A 16406-nucleotide genomic window follows, 5' to 3' on the forward strand; every position below is an offset into this window, starting at 1 on the left:
TGCAGACGTCACCATGTGAAGGGATAGTACTCCAAATTGTCTTTCAATTGACTTGTTCATCATACCTAAAAGAAAAGCTCCAGATTTCATTAGTATTTGTCTCTTAAATATTTGTGCCTTATCATTCTTATGTTTATCCAGTATGTTTGGATTGGATACAAGTTGCATTAATTATTTTTTCCCCCAGACTCACAAAGGTGTCTGAAAAAATGTAGGTTGCTTTAATGAAATGGAGGCAGGTGTTATGCTTCCAAGACACCATCCAGGGTCACTCTGGAAAGTGTGACAGATGGAATATAAATGGAATATAAATGGAATAAGTAAATACATTTTTTCATTCATTTTTAAGCATCCATCACAGGATGCACTTTATGGTTCCCAGACAGGAGGAAGAAATCCAGAGTGCCCACTTCTATAGGACGCTGCATTGAGAAAGAATGTGCACGTGTATACTATATGAATAAATAATTGTTGGAGTATTTATAAAATCATTTTCAAATCAAGCCAGGCTTGTGCTGATCTATATAGATACTACCATGCAGTTTTCTTAGTGTCACGCCCAAAAAGTATTTGCTGTCTTTTCTAGCATCGATATTTGATGTTTTGATATTTGATTTTTGCCTACACATCTGGATTTTCTTGGGGACCCTCAACCAATCTTCTCACTCTGTTTTGCTTTTTAGATTAGCAAAATGCTATCAGTTACTTGGGAGATGGTTCTCTGGGCTTGTTCTTCAGAGCACTCTCTTTTTGCTATTAACCCAGAAGCAATTTTCTCATATCAGAAAAAAAAAATCCACATTGGCTTGCCTGTTCTTTACATTGTTTGATCTCTCAAGAATAGCCAAATGGGGAGGAGACGGAGAGAGAGAAAGAACCATGATAAGCAGAAATTCCCTTTCTCCTCCTGTGGCTGGTTGGAATTGCCCTTCTTCCATTGTTTCCAACGGGAGAATAATAGCCTTTTATTCCAAATAGCAGGCACAAGCGTGAATGGATTCCATTAAAGACCATAGAAAGCCCCTTGCTTCGTGCAGGTTAAATCTCCTTTTCAGCTTGATAACTGCTATTTGTAAAATAAATGTCAATGAACTGATAAACGAATGACACAATGCCATCGTGTGCAGTTTGATTCCCTTGAGCCATTTGCAAAACATCAGAACAACTCCATCTATCGGAGCAGGATGGGCTTGCTTATATTTACAGCTAATTTTCATGAAATTAGTCGAGCCAATGCTTCAAGGCCAGACCTTCAAAAATTTGTGGCATCTGAAATCTATTCTCAAACCCAAATTCTGTTAACTCTTAGCAGCAGTTGGAATGGCATCCTTTGATACACCGCTTTATAACTCTGTATTTCATTGTCACAGGTACATTTGTCATGCAAGTCACTGCAACAGATGCCGATGACCCCACCTATGGGAACAGCGCTCGAGTTGTCTACAGCATTCTCCAGGGACAGCCATATTTTTCTGTTGAGTCTGAGTCAGGTCAGAGGACTTTAATCTGTCATTCTCCGATAACCTCCGTGATTTAAAACGACTTGTTAAGTCAAGCTAGGGTGTCATTAGGCAAACTCTTCAAAGAAATCTATTTGACTCGATGCAGGCTTTGCGAGTTCCAACAGAGCGATACGTCTATAAGCACGACGCATTTTTTAAAATCAGAATATCTTAACCTAATAAGCAGAACTTAGCCTGGATGCAAATCCATTTAGCAAACATTGGGTATGTAGATGCTTCCATTAAAGCTGTCATTTGACTTTGAATGTGGGAGGAAAAGAAAAGGAAATTATAGGCAGGAAAAAGATCTTGCTAATAGATTTAAAATGAAACAGTGGTGGGTTCTTACTGGCATTACTACCAGTTCGGTGAGTGTGTGCCAGACGTGCGCTGTGCGTGTCTGCACAATTGAACAAAAAATACTGAGGAAAAAAGGAAAACAGCTGAAGAGCGGCAATTCAAGCTGCTGCCCTGGATTAGCTGGGCTTCAGAAGCTAAAATAAAGGTAATTATAACCCAGGGGCGGGGAGGGGCACTCTCAAGGGAACAGAGAACCGGTTCACTCTCTGTTTGAAGGCAGCACTATCGATTTGGGAGAACCGGTCCGAACTAGTAGGAACCCACCACGGAAATGGAACTAGACTTAACCGAACTTCTCCTCCTGTTTAGTTTGATAACCAACTTTTCATCACGCATTCAAAGTGGCTTTGTGGCACTCTCTCCTCCAATTTTTCCTAACACAACCTTGTGAGCCTGATTGTGACAATGACTGGTTGAAAGTCACCTAGTGCTTTCCCAACATTTAACAAGGATTTCTGACTGGGTCTGACTGGTTCTAGATCAATATTGCAGCACACTAGCTCATATGGAAGAAATGAGAGAGAGGGGGGGGAGAGAGAGGGGGGAGAGAAGAGAGGAGAAGAGAGAGAGAGAGGAGAGAGAGAAAGAGAGAGAGAGAGAGGGAGAGAAAGAGAGAGAGGAGAGAGAGGAGGAGAGAGAGAGGGAGAGAAAAAAGAGAAGAAGAGGAGAGAGAGAGAGAGAGAGGAGAGAGAGAGCAGGGAGAGAGAAAGAGGGAGAGGAGAGGGAAGAGAAAAAGAGGAGAGAGAGGGAGAGAAGAGAGAGAGGAGAGAAGAGAGAAGGTAGAGAGAGGGAGAGAAGAGAGAGAGAGGAGAGAGAGAAGAGAGAGAAAAGAGAGAGAGGGAGAGAGAAGAGAAAGAGAAGAGAGAGAGAAGGGAGAGGGAGGGAGAGAAGAGAGTGAGGAGAGAGAGAGAGAGAAGAGAGAGACAGGGAGAGGAGAAGAGAGAAGAAAGAAAGAAAGATATGCTAAAATTCATATTAGAATATGGTGTTTTTTTCCCATTTCGAAGTATTTGAGTTACTCTATTAAGTAGAAGGGGCATCAAAGCATTAAATATAAAAATTACTGAGATCATTTACGGAAATATTTGGTGCACAGTAGATACTGTCATAATAAGATTAAGCATAGCTATTGTTCCAGCAATTCACAGCTGGCTCATACTGGGAGGTATGTAGGAGAGGCATTGTATTATCTTTGTCGCCATCTCTATCTCTATCCAACCTCTATTTATTTTCTATCTCTGTATCTCTATCTAATCTCATCTTAGAGGTACTGCATTCTGACTTCTGAAGTATTGCTTAGAACAGGGGTGTCAAACTCAAGGCCCAGGGGCTGGATCCGGCCCACGGGGTCCTTGATTTGGGTGGCCCTGAGCTCCATTTTCATTGGAAATGAAAACCGCAGCTGAAAATGGAGCTCTGGGGAGTGTTTTCGCTGGCAGAGCACATGGGCCACCACAGGCGTCCTCCTCGACACCAGTGAGGTCAAGCTGACCAGACCCACCGCAGCCATGGCCTCCCCTGCCCCTGAAGTCAAACACAACCCTGGTGTGAAATCAAGTTTGACACCCCTGACTTAGAATAACATATTTAAACAATCTTTCCCCCCCCCCCCCACATTCCTAGGTATCATCAAAACAGCTTTGCTGAACATGGATCGAGAAAACCGAGAGCAATACCAAGTCGTCATCCAAGCCAAGGATATGGGAGGCCAGATGGGTGGATTATCAGGAACCACCACGGTGAACATCACCTTGACTGATGTCAATGACAATCCACCCCGCTTCCCCCAGAGTATGTGAAAAATACTTTTTTTCCTTATTTAGTTTCACCCATAGAAGATTTTGCCAATCGAATGACAGGAACTTTATGCACAAGTAGAGGCATGGACAATTCAATGGACCTAGCTGAGGGGAAAGGAATGCCTTTTTACAATTTATTCTGAACATTAGGCTAAAGATCTCTGGCAAGCACAAAAAACCCAGCCAGAGCTCTATTTCATAATGTATTCTTTGAATTCACATCTTTCATTAAAAAGGAAATTTAGACCTTATAATTGCCAACATGCCATTAAGATGTTAAGTAACTAGCTACCCTAATGTTAGAATTGTATTCCCTCTTTGCATTGTGGGAAAGCTTTTTTCCTCTATGTTTCAGTTTATTTCTGTTTTCTTAAAAAGATAACTTTCTATTTTTCTTGTTATTCAAGGCCCAGATTAGTTCACAACTTAACTACTGGCAATTACTCATAAGAGTTTTCTTTGCAGCTATTCTGGTGTTGTAATGTACCATTTTAAAGGATCAAAAGAAATCACTTAGAACCAATTCAAATATAATAGGGAAAATTAGTCCAATTGTTAATCCATGTCTACATCTTTTATTTTTGTCTCCCCTTTTCACTAGTTAAATCACCTACATAAGGTGCATTTTTGGGCTCTTATTTTTGCCAAATGCTGTGAAAATCGCATACAGATCCATCAATAATAGATCACCTACCCATTTGGGAAAAGGTTGGATTAGAATCCTTTGGCCTGACATATTTGCTTTCCAGAGGCAAGGAATTTTCCATGCATTGCAAAGCAGTACTGCCCAAGTGGGCATTCTCAAGTTCTTTTTTCTACAAGGAAAAAAAAATTCAGGAGAGAAACGTATGAGAAATGAATTTATTCATTTTTTCCCCTGCTGAAAAAATATTCATAATATAGGGCAAATATCAGCCTGTGGCTACGGGGAACAGGAAATTCCTGTTGACATGAGCTCTTTGTAATGTGAGATGTTCTGATGATGCCCCAAGCTTTGCAGATACCGTAAAACAACAATACAGAGGCACAATAACAAAACAGCCCCCATCAAAGTATCTGTGGGTCATTTGCAGTGCAGCACATCAGTGGTGATCAGTTTTGGATTACTGAAATGTATTGCATGTTTTTATTTGATATTGTAAATATTTCTAGCTTCTTCTATTGCTAAAAATGGCTCCTGATGTTGTGCTAAGAAGGAATGATGAAATTGGCTTTAAAGAAAAGATAATAGCTATAGATAAATACACTCATCCATGTTGAATTGCGCACACTTCTGTATCCTAAAAGGTTTGGTCACCTAAAGGTTCCTGAATATTTGGCTGTCTGGCAAGCTTGTAAAAAATAAAATAAGTTAAAATAGTTCCCTTTAAGTATAAAAAAACTTAATCTCCTCCGACTGAAAGAATAAATTGAGCCAGATTCGGGTTTCTTCTTTGTGTCACTGATCCATGCTAAATTAGTAGATGTAGTACCATTTCCCTGCCACAAGTAGTGCTGTCGAGTGGCAGGATTCAAAAGCAAGAGCGGTCTCTTTAATCTCTTTAGCTGCCGCTAAATTTCTCAGAGTAAAGAACCGTGTATCATAGTCACTGGTTTGATAATCCTCATGCATCATATTACTGCAATTAAAGAATTTTTCAGCCACTTGTATTTATAGTGCCCTTTTCGGTTTGCATAACTAATCATGGCGCTTGCTTGGCAGAGAGATAATGGTGAGGAGAAAGACCCTTTTGATCACATGATTTGCATGAGGATGATCCCAGATTTGATACCCCCTAAATAGGTAGAGGATAGATAGTTTCACAGACTAAAGAGCCACCTGGAAGAGACAAATAATTAGGGTGAGTTATTTGTATGGTGAAGATTTGTTTAGCCACAAACAAATTTGTAGCCATTTGAGGTTAAGACTAAGAATGTCTAGTTAACTATATGGGTTAATGGCATATAACACTCACAAAATATTAAAACTCAGCCCTACCTAATTCTTTGAAGCCTGTCATATGAACCTAGACACTGATTTGCATGAAGAAAGTCTTCCCTATTTTTAAAGGAGCTGCAATTTAGTAGTAACTATTGATGTGTATACAGACAGCTAACAGGTATAATAAGAAAATTTAAAGAGATTGTTGAAAAATGCTGAAATATTGTAATTTTATCATATTTTATTTATATATGAAATTAATGTATTTTATTCCAATTTCATTTTAAGTTGTATTTTACCCAGTTCCATTTTAAATTGTTTTTACCAGGTTTTAGTAATAATTTCTGTCTGGGACTCTGCACTTTGATAAGGACCAAGGGCTAATCAATAAAGTAAACTAAACTAAGCTGAAATAATGTTAATTGTGTCTGGTGGAATTTTCCATCTCTACCTTCAGGTGCCTATCAATTCAAAATAGGAGAATCTGCACCCCTTAATTCACCAATTGGACGGATAAAGGCTAATGATGCAGATGTGGGTCCAAATGCTGAGATGGAATATAGCATTCTTGAAGGGGATGGCTCAGAAATGTTTGGGATTACAACAGACAAGGAAACACAAGAAGGCATTGTAATTGTAAAAAAGGTGGGTATGCTAAGATGCTTCATTCCAGATTTTTTTTGTGACATGCAAAATGAAGTTTTCAAGATGTTCTTAAACAAAAGTTCTACTGGATTCAGAAATCAAATAAGTAATACAGATAGGATTCCTACAGTTGTATGGTCTCAGGCAAGGTACACATGGGTGGGAGCCTTTAAGTTTTATAGTGCAGTCCTTACGCATGGTTTGAATACCTTGATATGGTCTCTGAAAACAATTTCAGCTAAACCTGATCGAATGATTTCTGGGATATGGGTCGTTTCAAAATTGCACACTTCAGATGTATGCAATGAATATGTTTACATTCAGTTATTATATTCATTCTCATTGTTTCTGCCATTTTGCATTTGTTTTTCGAATACAAAGTAATGTTTAGACAATCCCCAATATATTCTAACTTCATGGGAATGTTGTAGAAAAAAAAACAGGTACTCAGGGAATAGGTGCAAGTGGAAAGATTCACACTTGATAAAACATCTGCAATCTGCACACAAATAAAATTAAAGAGGCAAAACAAAGTATATTAAACATAAAAGGGATTTGGCGACTACGGCAGTAAAAGGATTGTATGTCTTATCCAGAAAGATATTCTCATTTTTAATGTGTCTTCTGGGTAAAATCCTTCATATATAAAAGATCTTTGGTGACAGTTCTAATTCCACAAGGATAAAGTCATCCATTAAACAGAATCTTGTTGAATCAATCAATTAACAATTCAGAGTGCAGCACATTAAAAATAAGTGAACATAAAATACCCTCCTGTATTTAAACAGTTGATGTGTGCAAATGCAGAGCTTTATCTGTTCCATAATTTAAAAGTTATTTAAGGGTAAAGAAGAACAAGGCTTACCAGCTGCAGCTCTCCTATTTTGTAAATTTAGCTCTATTAATCTCTACATAAAAGAGAGGAAAACCTTCTTTAGGCTGTAATTACTCAAAACCTCAGGAGAGAAATACAGTATTTTTTTTCCTATATCCCAGATTCAAACTCTGATTTAAAAAAAAAAGAGGAAAAAACTAAACCCTGAAAGCAATAAATAAATATAACAAGGAGCAGTAGTAGAAAAAAATGAAAAATGAACTATCATTTCAAGCATTTCATTTAACGGATCATAGATTCGCTTCCAGTCTTATACTGGCATTTCTCATAAGGGTGGTATACCTTAAATTTTTCACTATAAACTAATTAGATCCCTTCCAGTTATACACTGAATCTGGAAATCCATATGAGAACGCCAAAGGTAAATTAAAAGCTTCAGTTATAAAGCTGAAGAGGAGAATGCCACCAACGGGGGGGGGGGGGGAGAGAACCTTGAGATGGCTTGATGACAAAACCATAATTTGCATCTGAATACTCAAGTATTTTTTATGGGTGACTTGTTCTTATTTCATTATCATTTAAAACTAATTACACCTTTTATGTCCTTTTGAACAATCACCAAGCCCTTTGGCATTGTACACTATGATACAGAATAAAATTATATTATGGCCTTAGAGTTGACTAGAAAGACCACATTAGCATTATATTTATAATTTCAGCAAGCTTTCAATCCTAATTGAATATTACTGGCATCTGTCCTGGGCAAGCTGGTCTATTCTAATTGATTTAGCTTTTTATATATGTTTTACCCTCTTGTGACTTGTCTAAAGTCTTTTGATTGGGTTGAGCCATAAAAATTGTATCAGAAATAAACAATGTTATAAGAAAGTTAATAGATAATAAGCCATGTCCTGCCTACTTTTTTTTTTTTAAAGGTATTCTGTAACTCTCTTCTTGATAAAGATATGGCCATGGAATTTCTCTGACATATTTTTCAGAGAACATCTATTGTGGCAGCTAACTTCAAGGCCCAGGAGATGCAACAAAATTAATTTAGCTAATATATTTCCACCCTGCCCTATCAATTGTTGAATGTCCCCAATGGAGACTCTCCAGAATCCATTCTAGTATTGAAATCCTCAGCCGTATGGATATTCATTTTCATAACATATAACCACATGTATACTATTACATAGTGAACATCATATTGTATGTTTACATTAATTCATCCTACCATCAACTCCCAAAACGATTATTGGCTCTTCTGCTCTCCATACAACATATTTCTACCTTATCCATCACTTTCTTCTCCCTCTCTCCTCCTCCTTCTCCCTACCTCCTTTCTTCCCTCTGTCACCCTTTTCTTCTCTACTTCCCCCCTCTCCCCTTTCCACTCCTCCTTTCTCTCCTCCTCTTCCCCTCTCCTGCCCTCTCTCCTATACCTCTCTTCTTCACTTACTTCTATCCTCTACTTCACACTCTTCTCATTTACTTAGTGTATTTCAGCTTCTGAGTGAGCTCCATTTGATGTTGATGGTATTTATAATTCCTTTTCAATATACATATTTAATTTTAACATATATCTTCCTCCTTCTTTTTTAAAGAAACAACAAAAAACTATACATATATAGTCATTGTTCTTTTAAACACCCCCCTCTTACCTGAATGCGTGAGGGTAAGAACTGAGCAATGGATACTTATGTACGTCCCATTCCCTTCACCTATCTTTTAATTCCTATTTTTATACTTTCATTGTTGATGTTTTATTGTTTCATCACTTTGCATTTGTTATGTTTACATTTTTTTTAAAAAATCATTTCTCTTTTCCGCTTTAACTGCTGTAAGCTGCTCAGAGCAGCCCCATCACGAGATGGGAGACCAATAAATTTAACAAATAACAAATATTCCCACCGTCTCCAGGCGCATGGGCACTTCCAAGATCTAAGGCTAAAGACTGAGAAAGACTGACGGGTGTTTTTGGCTGATAGAAAAAGGGTCTCAAGTGTTGTTGTCTGATAAGGAGAGATTCAGAGTCACGGGATGATTTGTCAGCATCTATGTTTTACCAACCTTTTCCAAACCTTCGCACAAACACACAGGCATATTTAAAAGTGGCCTTTCAGCCTTCAAATAAGCAAGTGGAACGGGATAACAAGAGGAACAAGCAGTGCTTAGGACTAATAATGATGTCCCTCTCATGGTTACCATAAGAATTACCAAAAGAGTTTTTAAAAAAAGTCCATGTACCTTATCTGAATGTTTAACATAATTAAACAAGCTGGCAAAATACCACTTCCCTGAGAAGACATAAGGTCAGGGGTGGGATTCAGCCGGTTCCTACTGGTTCAGGCCAACCGGATGTTAATTTTACATCTGGCTCACTGAACCAGTAGTTGCAAGGACTGACTGACCCCACCTGCCTTGCCCCTCCCTTCCCAGGAGTCTCCAGGTGCCCCGTTCAATATGCCAGGTAAGTGCATGGAGGCTCTGGGAGGGCCAAAATGGGTATCCCGGAAGTCCGGAAATGAGCCCGTTTCTGGCCTCAGGAGAGCCTCTGGAGCCTGGGGGAGGCCATTTTTGTCTTCCTGGAGGCTTAAGGAAGGGCTATGTAGCCTGGGGAGGGTGAAAAACAGGCTTACCGGAAGTAAAGGAGCCAAGGTGGCACAGTGGGTAGAGTGCAGTACTGCAGGCCACTTCAGCTGTCTGCTAGTTCAGCTGTTCAAATCTCACCGGCTCAAGGTTGACTCAGCCTTCCATCCTTCCGAGGTGGGTAAAATGAGGACCCGGATTGTTGTTGGGGGCGATATGCTGACTCTGTAAACCGCTTAGAGAGGGCTGAAAGCCCTATGAAGCGGTATATAAGTCTAACTGCTATTGCTATTGTATCAGAAGTCCGAAAATGGGCCTGTTTCTGGCCTTCGAGAACCTCCAGAGTCTGCCTCCCAGAGGCTCAAAAAAAGACTCCGGAGCCTGGAGAGGGTGAAGACGACCCCCTCCCTGGTGCGTGGCCCCCATGGCCATGCCCACCGAGCAACAGTGCAGAGAACCTGTTGCTAACATTTTTCAATAACACCCCTGCATAAGGTGTACATAATATTTTCTGAAAATAAGAATTTTATATATTTGTTATCATGTGCAGGCGGTAGTTGTCTAATTACACCGAGTCACACACTTATTTCCACTTCCAGGCACAGTAGGACCTTGAAGAGGCATCTCTATTGTTACTTTGTTCATTCAAACAATTTTTCCATCTTTATTTACACTCACTGTTTGTTTGTTTGTTTGTTTGTTTGTTTCATTTGTATGCCGCCCTTTTCCCCAAGGGGACTCAGGGCGGCTCACAACTCAAACAAGGGAAAGGGGATACAGACAATTTGACAACAACACAAAACAATACATAATTTAAAAGCGCAACAATCATACCATTTGAGATAGGGGCACTGAATACTCTGAGCTGGTCGTTTTCCCGCAGATGTTTCGTTACCAAAATTAGGTAACATGATTAGTGCACTGTTGATGTTACCTAGTTTGGGTAACGAAACATCTGCGAGAAAACAAGCAAGCTCAGAGAGCACCCGTGGCCCCTCATTTGAACCCTAAACCACAAATATCCTCTTTTATCAGTATCAGTATCACGGAACAGATAAAGTTCAGTTGAGAAACATAAAGACTTTTAAAGACGTTTACAAAAATTTGCCTGTAGCACATCGGTTTACCAAAATCTGCTGAGACTTTCATGTTGATCTCCTTGGTTCCTGTTTTTCTACTCTGATTCTCTTCTCTTCACTTCAAGTATAAAACTCCGAAATAGTGCTTTTCACTGATGGTCCTATAACGACTATCTACTACCGAGCATACGGTTCATCCAGAAACCTAGTAGATGCCATTAAGGCTGATGCACAATAATCTTGTGGACAGCAAAATCCATTAAGGCAAATTCCTTCAGCTCCTTCTAGAAACATTAATTCACCATCAGCACTTGTTAGTAAGCAATCACATGATGGTGATCATTTTGCTTGCTGATAGCATTTCTGCTGCACCAATTTACTGAATATTACACTTGATTGCTTTTGACTGCAGAGTGTGCCATTTGGGGGCATCGGCTTTTAAGGAAAAGAAAGGGCAATTCCAAACCAACGCTGTGTTTTCTATTTGTGAGGGAAATATCCCGTTATGGCAAGGAAGCTGATAAGAGTTTTGCAAGCCTATTTGGGAATGCTCCTTTCAGAAAAGTTGGGAAAGTGCGAATTTGAACTCCTGCCAGCATACACTCTTGACCTACTGTAAATTAAGCGTGTCAACATATTCTGTTGACTTAAACAAAGCTGATGCCATTAACACCTTGCTAAAAGTCAAATGGTGTTTGTGCTTGTGATAAGAAGCTGAATATCTCACCATTTTGCATCACATCCCAGCAGATTCTGGATGCTGAAAATCTTTGCCACAGATAGGATTATAGTTGTCATGAGTAATGGACCATTTTTTTTCTTTCAAAATCTTAATACAAGAAGGATAGTTTCTCCATTTCAAGTGGAGATGTTTTAACAATTAAATATTTTTGCTTATGGAGAGTGGGAGAAGTCAGAGATGAAGATCACCTTTATCTTAAATCAGAGTTTTCAGAGGGTGGGGAATTACAGATGTACTGTAGGTGTTTGCATATACTTGCACAATTCATGAAATACTGAATAGAAATGGAAATAATCAGCAGTGCAGCTTGGCCCATCAGGTGTTCAATTACACCTTTATACTGCTTGCTAGTGATTACAAAAGCAAGATATTTAAGTCTGATTAGCCTTAGGCATCTCTTTATTTCCAAATTGAGCCTGCACATCCATCAATTTATACTGACAAAGAGATGGTTGGTAGGGAATGGTCATTAAAGTCCTCTTTGACTATAGTCAAAACAAACAATTATGTTTTCTGTTGTATTCAAGGGATGTTCATTCTGAATTGGACTGTAAAACTTGAGTTTAAATTATTCAGCCTAAACTCATTCATTGCAACTTGATGTTTCTCTAATTGACAGGTCTTTCTGAATGCTTTCTCAAAATTCCTCTTAATATATACATATATATATATTTCTCTTTTTAGGCTTTGGATTTTGAAAAGCGGAAACAGTTTACTCTGAAAGTGGAAGCTAGCAATCCTCACGTGGATCCCAGATTCCTCTATCTGGGACCCTTCAAGGACATTACTACTGTCAGAATTCAAGTAGAGGACGTAGATGAACCTCCAATCTTCAGCAGACCAGCTTATATATTAGAAGTAAAGGAAGATGTCCTGATAAATACCGTCATTGGAGCCGTAACAGCCCGGGATCCTGACAGTGCGAAGAACCCCATCAAGTAAGCATACAGACCAGAGGTCTCCAACTGGCAAGGCTCCGTTGGGAAGGCAGCGGTACATAAACACGATGAGAAAACTTTATTGTAGTAAGGAGAGAGAAGAAACAGGTGCCAGGTTACACAGAGTCCCCGGTTAAATGAGTTAGTGGACGTACAAAACGTGAACTGGATTCTCCTCCTCCTTTCAATATATGTGAGAATATAAAGTGAGACAAAACACTAAAGTCACTCTATGGTATTGCAAAAGTGCTGTAAAAGTGGAAGTTCCTTCCACTCTTTCCTCCCTTCCTTTTTTTCTTCCTTCCTTCCACATCCTTCTACCCTTCCTCCCTTTTTTCCTTTTTTCTTTCTTTCCTTCCTTCCTTCCTTCCTTCCTTCCATCCATTCCTCTTTTCCGTGGCTTACCATCTTGGGAAGCAAACAAGAAGTTAAATTACAGGTAGTCCTCGACTTACAATCACAATTGAGCCCCAAATTTTGGTTTACTAAGTGAGACATTTGCTGAGCCCCGTTTTACAACATTTCTTGGCACAGTTATTAAGCGAATCACTTGAGCTGTTAAATTAATAACACGGTTGCTAAGTGAATCTGGCTTCCCCATGGGCTTTGCTTGTCAGAAGGTGGCAAAAGGGGATGACATGAGCCTGGGACACTGCGCCTGTCATAAACATGAGACCGTTGCCAAGCGCCTGGATTTTGACCCCATGGGGATTCTGCAATGACTGTAAGTGTGAAAAATGGCCATGTCACTTTTTTCAGTGCCGTTGTAACTTTGAACTGTTAGCAAATGAACTGTTGTAAGTTGAGGACTACCTGTATAGTTTCCCCTCAATAAGCACACACACAACATTGTCCACGGTGCCTGGGAAAGAAGGCAGTTGTAGCCCAACGACTATCAGATCTACCTAGTTGAAGAAAGTTAGCATAGTTATCCTTTTGTTAATAAACCTGGAGAGGGGAATGATGGGTGGTGGGAAAGCATGGAAAAATCAGGAAGGAATAGGATGTTTGGATTTCCTTCTCCCCCAATAAAATTCTGTGAACGACATTAAGAGTTGGAGTTGGAGTTGGAGTTTATTCAATTTGTAGGCCGCCCTATTCCCCGAAGGGACTCAGGGCGGCTGAACAAAAGCCAAGGGAGGGGAAATTACAAAAAGTAAGACAAAAACAATCGGACAATACGAACAATTCAAAAGCACAACAGACACAGCAAATTCGAGTAGGGGGGGGGGGACTCAACCCCAGGCTTGCTGGGACAGCCAGGTCTTCACGGCCGTCCGGAAGGCCCGAAGGGTGGGCGAGGGTCCGAATCTCCATGGGGAGCTCGTTCCAAAGGGCCGGGGCAGCCACAGAGAAGACATTGCTCAATGAAAGAAACTCCTGGCTGTGGGCCATTATTGGAATTAAAAAAAAAAATTAAAAAAAGAGATGCCACCGAGGTCATTAAAAAGATAAGGATGAAAATGGAGAGATACGTATAAAAATAGACTCAGATGAAACAAAGTTAGGGACAAACAAAGAAAAAAAATATGCTAAAAGAGAGATGAAGGAAACGGGTGATGCTTCCGTGCAAGATCCATGCCTGTGATAAAATGTGATCTAAAAGGACCTTTTTGTGCAATGTTTTTTTTGTGCCTTCCGAGACCTATAAAGGCTGCTCTGTGCTAACAATACCCCCATCTCCCCCCCACCCACCAGCGCAGACCCTATTTCAAGTGTAAATGCTAGCTCTAACTTTTCCTCTCAGCTTGAGGGAGGACGCAATTAGACCATTATATGTAGTACTTGTCACTTATTTGTCAGTTTCCTTTGACAGTTAGGAATAAAACCTTCAGACGCGCCGGGTGTTACGTTGAAAACCCTCAATTTTTCCCCCTCTTAACTGTAGCTTTAAAAAGAAAACCTAATCACGGAGCACTGTCAGTTTGAAAGTCCTTTGATCTCCCATTAAAGAATGTTTCATAATGGCATTATGAAAATGCTTAGTGAAAAGGAAGGGGGAAAAAAAACCCCGCCACTCACATACGTATCTTCTCAACCCAGAAATCTATTCAACTTGCAAGTCGCATTAAACACGAGGATGTTGTATTTAAGAAAGCAATTAAGAGAAGATCTCCAAGGAATCACATTTGTAAAAACCTGCCTTTGGCAGGAAGAGATTTGAGTGACATGTACGTTTGTCAATAGAATAGCATTTTAGTTGCCATCTCCCCCATCTACTTGGCTGCTGAATGTTTCTTTCAGGCATAAATAGCATGATGTACTATTAGAAATGACAGTTTCTAGCCATAGCTACAACAAGCTCCTTGTCCTTTGGCTGAATCACTATGAAAGAAAAAGACTGATTGACAATATTTTACTCCATTTATCAAGGAGCTCATAGAAGGCAGGCACAAGGCAGCAATCGGAGCTTGGATAAACTGCCCAATATAACTATATGCAACAGACATAGTGGTAGCCCTTGCTTACCGACTGCCTTGTTTAGTGACAGTTCTGAGATGTAACAGTGTCAAAAAAAAAAGACAGTTCTGTGTGGCCAATCCTTGCATTTACAACTCTTGCAGCATCCCAATCATAATCAGCACACAACTAGCAGAATTAAAAGAGATCATGGAAGCACAGGAAGTCCTCGACTTACAGCCACAGTGGAGCCCAGAATTTATGTTACTACTACCATGTAATACACGTAATTCAATAATGATTGATAGAACGAAAGTATGATTCAGGCTTCAACTTTGGTCTACTTTTTTACCTGCTTGCTAGCTATAGCCGAGATGCTGCTTGATTTGGTTAAGACGAAAAACTTACTTTAAAAGGAGGGAGAAAATATTTTAAGAACATTTACGTCATAAAGTATAAGTGAACCAAAACAATGACAATGATACTCAAGAAGTAGCCACAACCCCTGAACCATAGCAGGAGAGTCACTTTCATTATTAGTTTATTCACCATGACTAAGTTGTTGTTTTTTTTAAAAAAAATGAATAGGGTGAGGATTAATCTCAATACAGGAAAAAATGTTGCTCCACATATTTTTGGCCAAAATCAAAGCCAACATTTAACTAGTCACCGCTCCGAGTGAGATGTGAACTTCATCATAGTCATTTACAATGGAATCTATGACTGAAAGGAAATCTCAATCAGAATAAAAATGTGAAGATAAGAACCAGCTCAAGTGAAATTTATCCCTTCCGATGTGATCAAAAATGTCTCTCCAGCATCGTGGAAAAAAAATGTAATTGAAACACTGAAACAAGGATAAGAAGATGATAATCAGCAAATAAATTAATGGCTGTTCCTGAAATTTACTGACCAGATGCTGCCTCAACATTCTCCGATCATTTGTCTTGTCTGCGCACACCAAGTACAGCAAAGCTTTGAGCCATTGCAGATTATTTCTTCCAATTTAACCATTTCCCAGGATTTAAAAAGAATAGAATTCTACCGTCTATCAGACACACATAGCAATTTATAAAATGTGCAAACAAGTTTGATATTGTCAGCTTAATTCTTAATAGGCTACGATCTTTTCAGTCACAGTCACCAACAGCTCAACCAAATTAGCAGTCTTTGACCAAAAGAGATCTAGGATTCTTTAAAGAGGATGAAATTAGTGGCAGGATAGCGGATTAAATGTATCCTTTAGATCAGGGGTCCCCAACCCCCAGTCCGTGAACCAGCACCGGGCCATGACATGACGGAAACCATCTGCAGGATGCAGGCAGCACATGAAACCACAGCTTTCTGGTCCATGGGAAAACCTCTCTCCATGGAACCAGTCCCTGGTGCCCAAAAGGTTTGGGATCGCTGCACCAGATCAGGATCTACAATATGATTGGAATATATATTTAATTATTGAAAATCTGCTTTTTCTTCTTTTTCCATCTCTTAATGTAAAAAACAACAACACACACACAAAACCAATATTTTCTCAAACCCACCCATATAGTTTTTTTCTATAGTAATTCTAAATCTTTAAATTCTGTGCCTCGTGAT

At 39.5% G+C, this 16406-nt stretch overlaps 1 protein-coding gene across 3 annotated transcripts in view; it reads left to right on the forward strand.

Moving 5' to 3' along the window:
* The window catches only part of LOC116512700 (cadherin-6), an 81512-nt gene that overhangs the window by 42963 nt on the left and 22143 nt on the right, over positions 1 to 16406 (forward strand). For 2 of the 3 annotated variants that reach the window (XM_032223311.1, XM_032223310.1), the window contains exons 3-6: positions 1371 to 1490; positions 3486 to 3653; positions 6040 to 6227; positions 12157 to 12410. In XM_032223311.1, the coding sequence (XP_032079202.1) occupies positions 1371 to 1490; positions 3486 to 3653; positions 6040 to 6227; positions 12157 to 12410 (730 nt within the window). Of the gene's footprint in view, positions 1 to 1370; positions 1728 to 3485; positions 3654 to 6039; positions 6228 to 12156; positions 12411 to 16406 lie in introns of those variants that run through there. The other variant, XM_032223312.1, reaches the window with a different exon arrangement.

The sequence above is a fragment of the Thamnophis elegans genome, chromosome 8, assembly GCF_009769535.1.
Source record: "Thamnophis elegans isolate rThaEle1 chromosome 8, rThaEle1.pri, whole genome shotgun sequence".
NCBI lineage: Eukaryota > Metazoa > Chordata > Lepidosauria > Squamata > Colubridae > Thamnophis > Thamnophis elegans.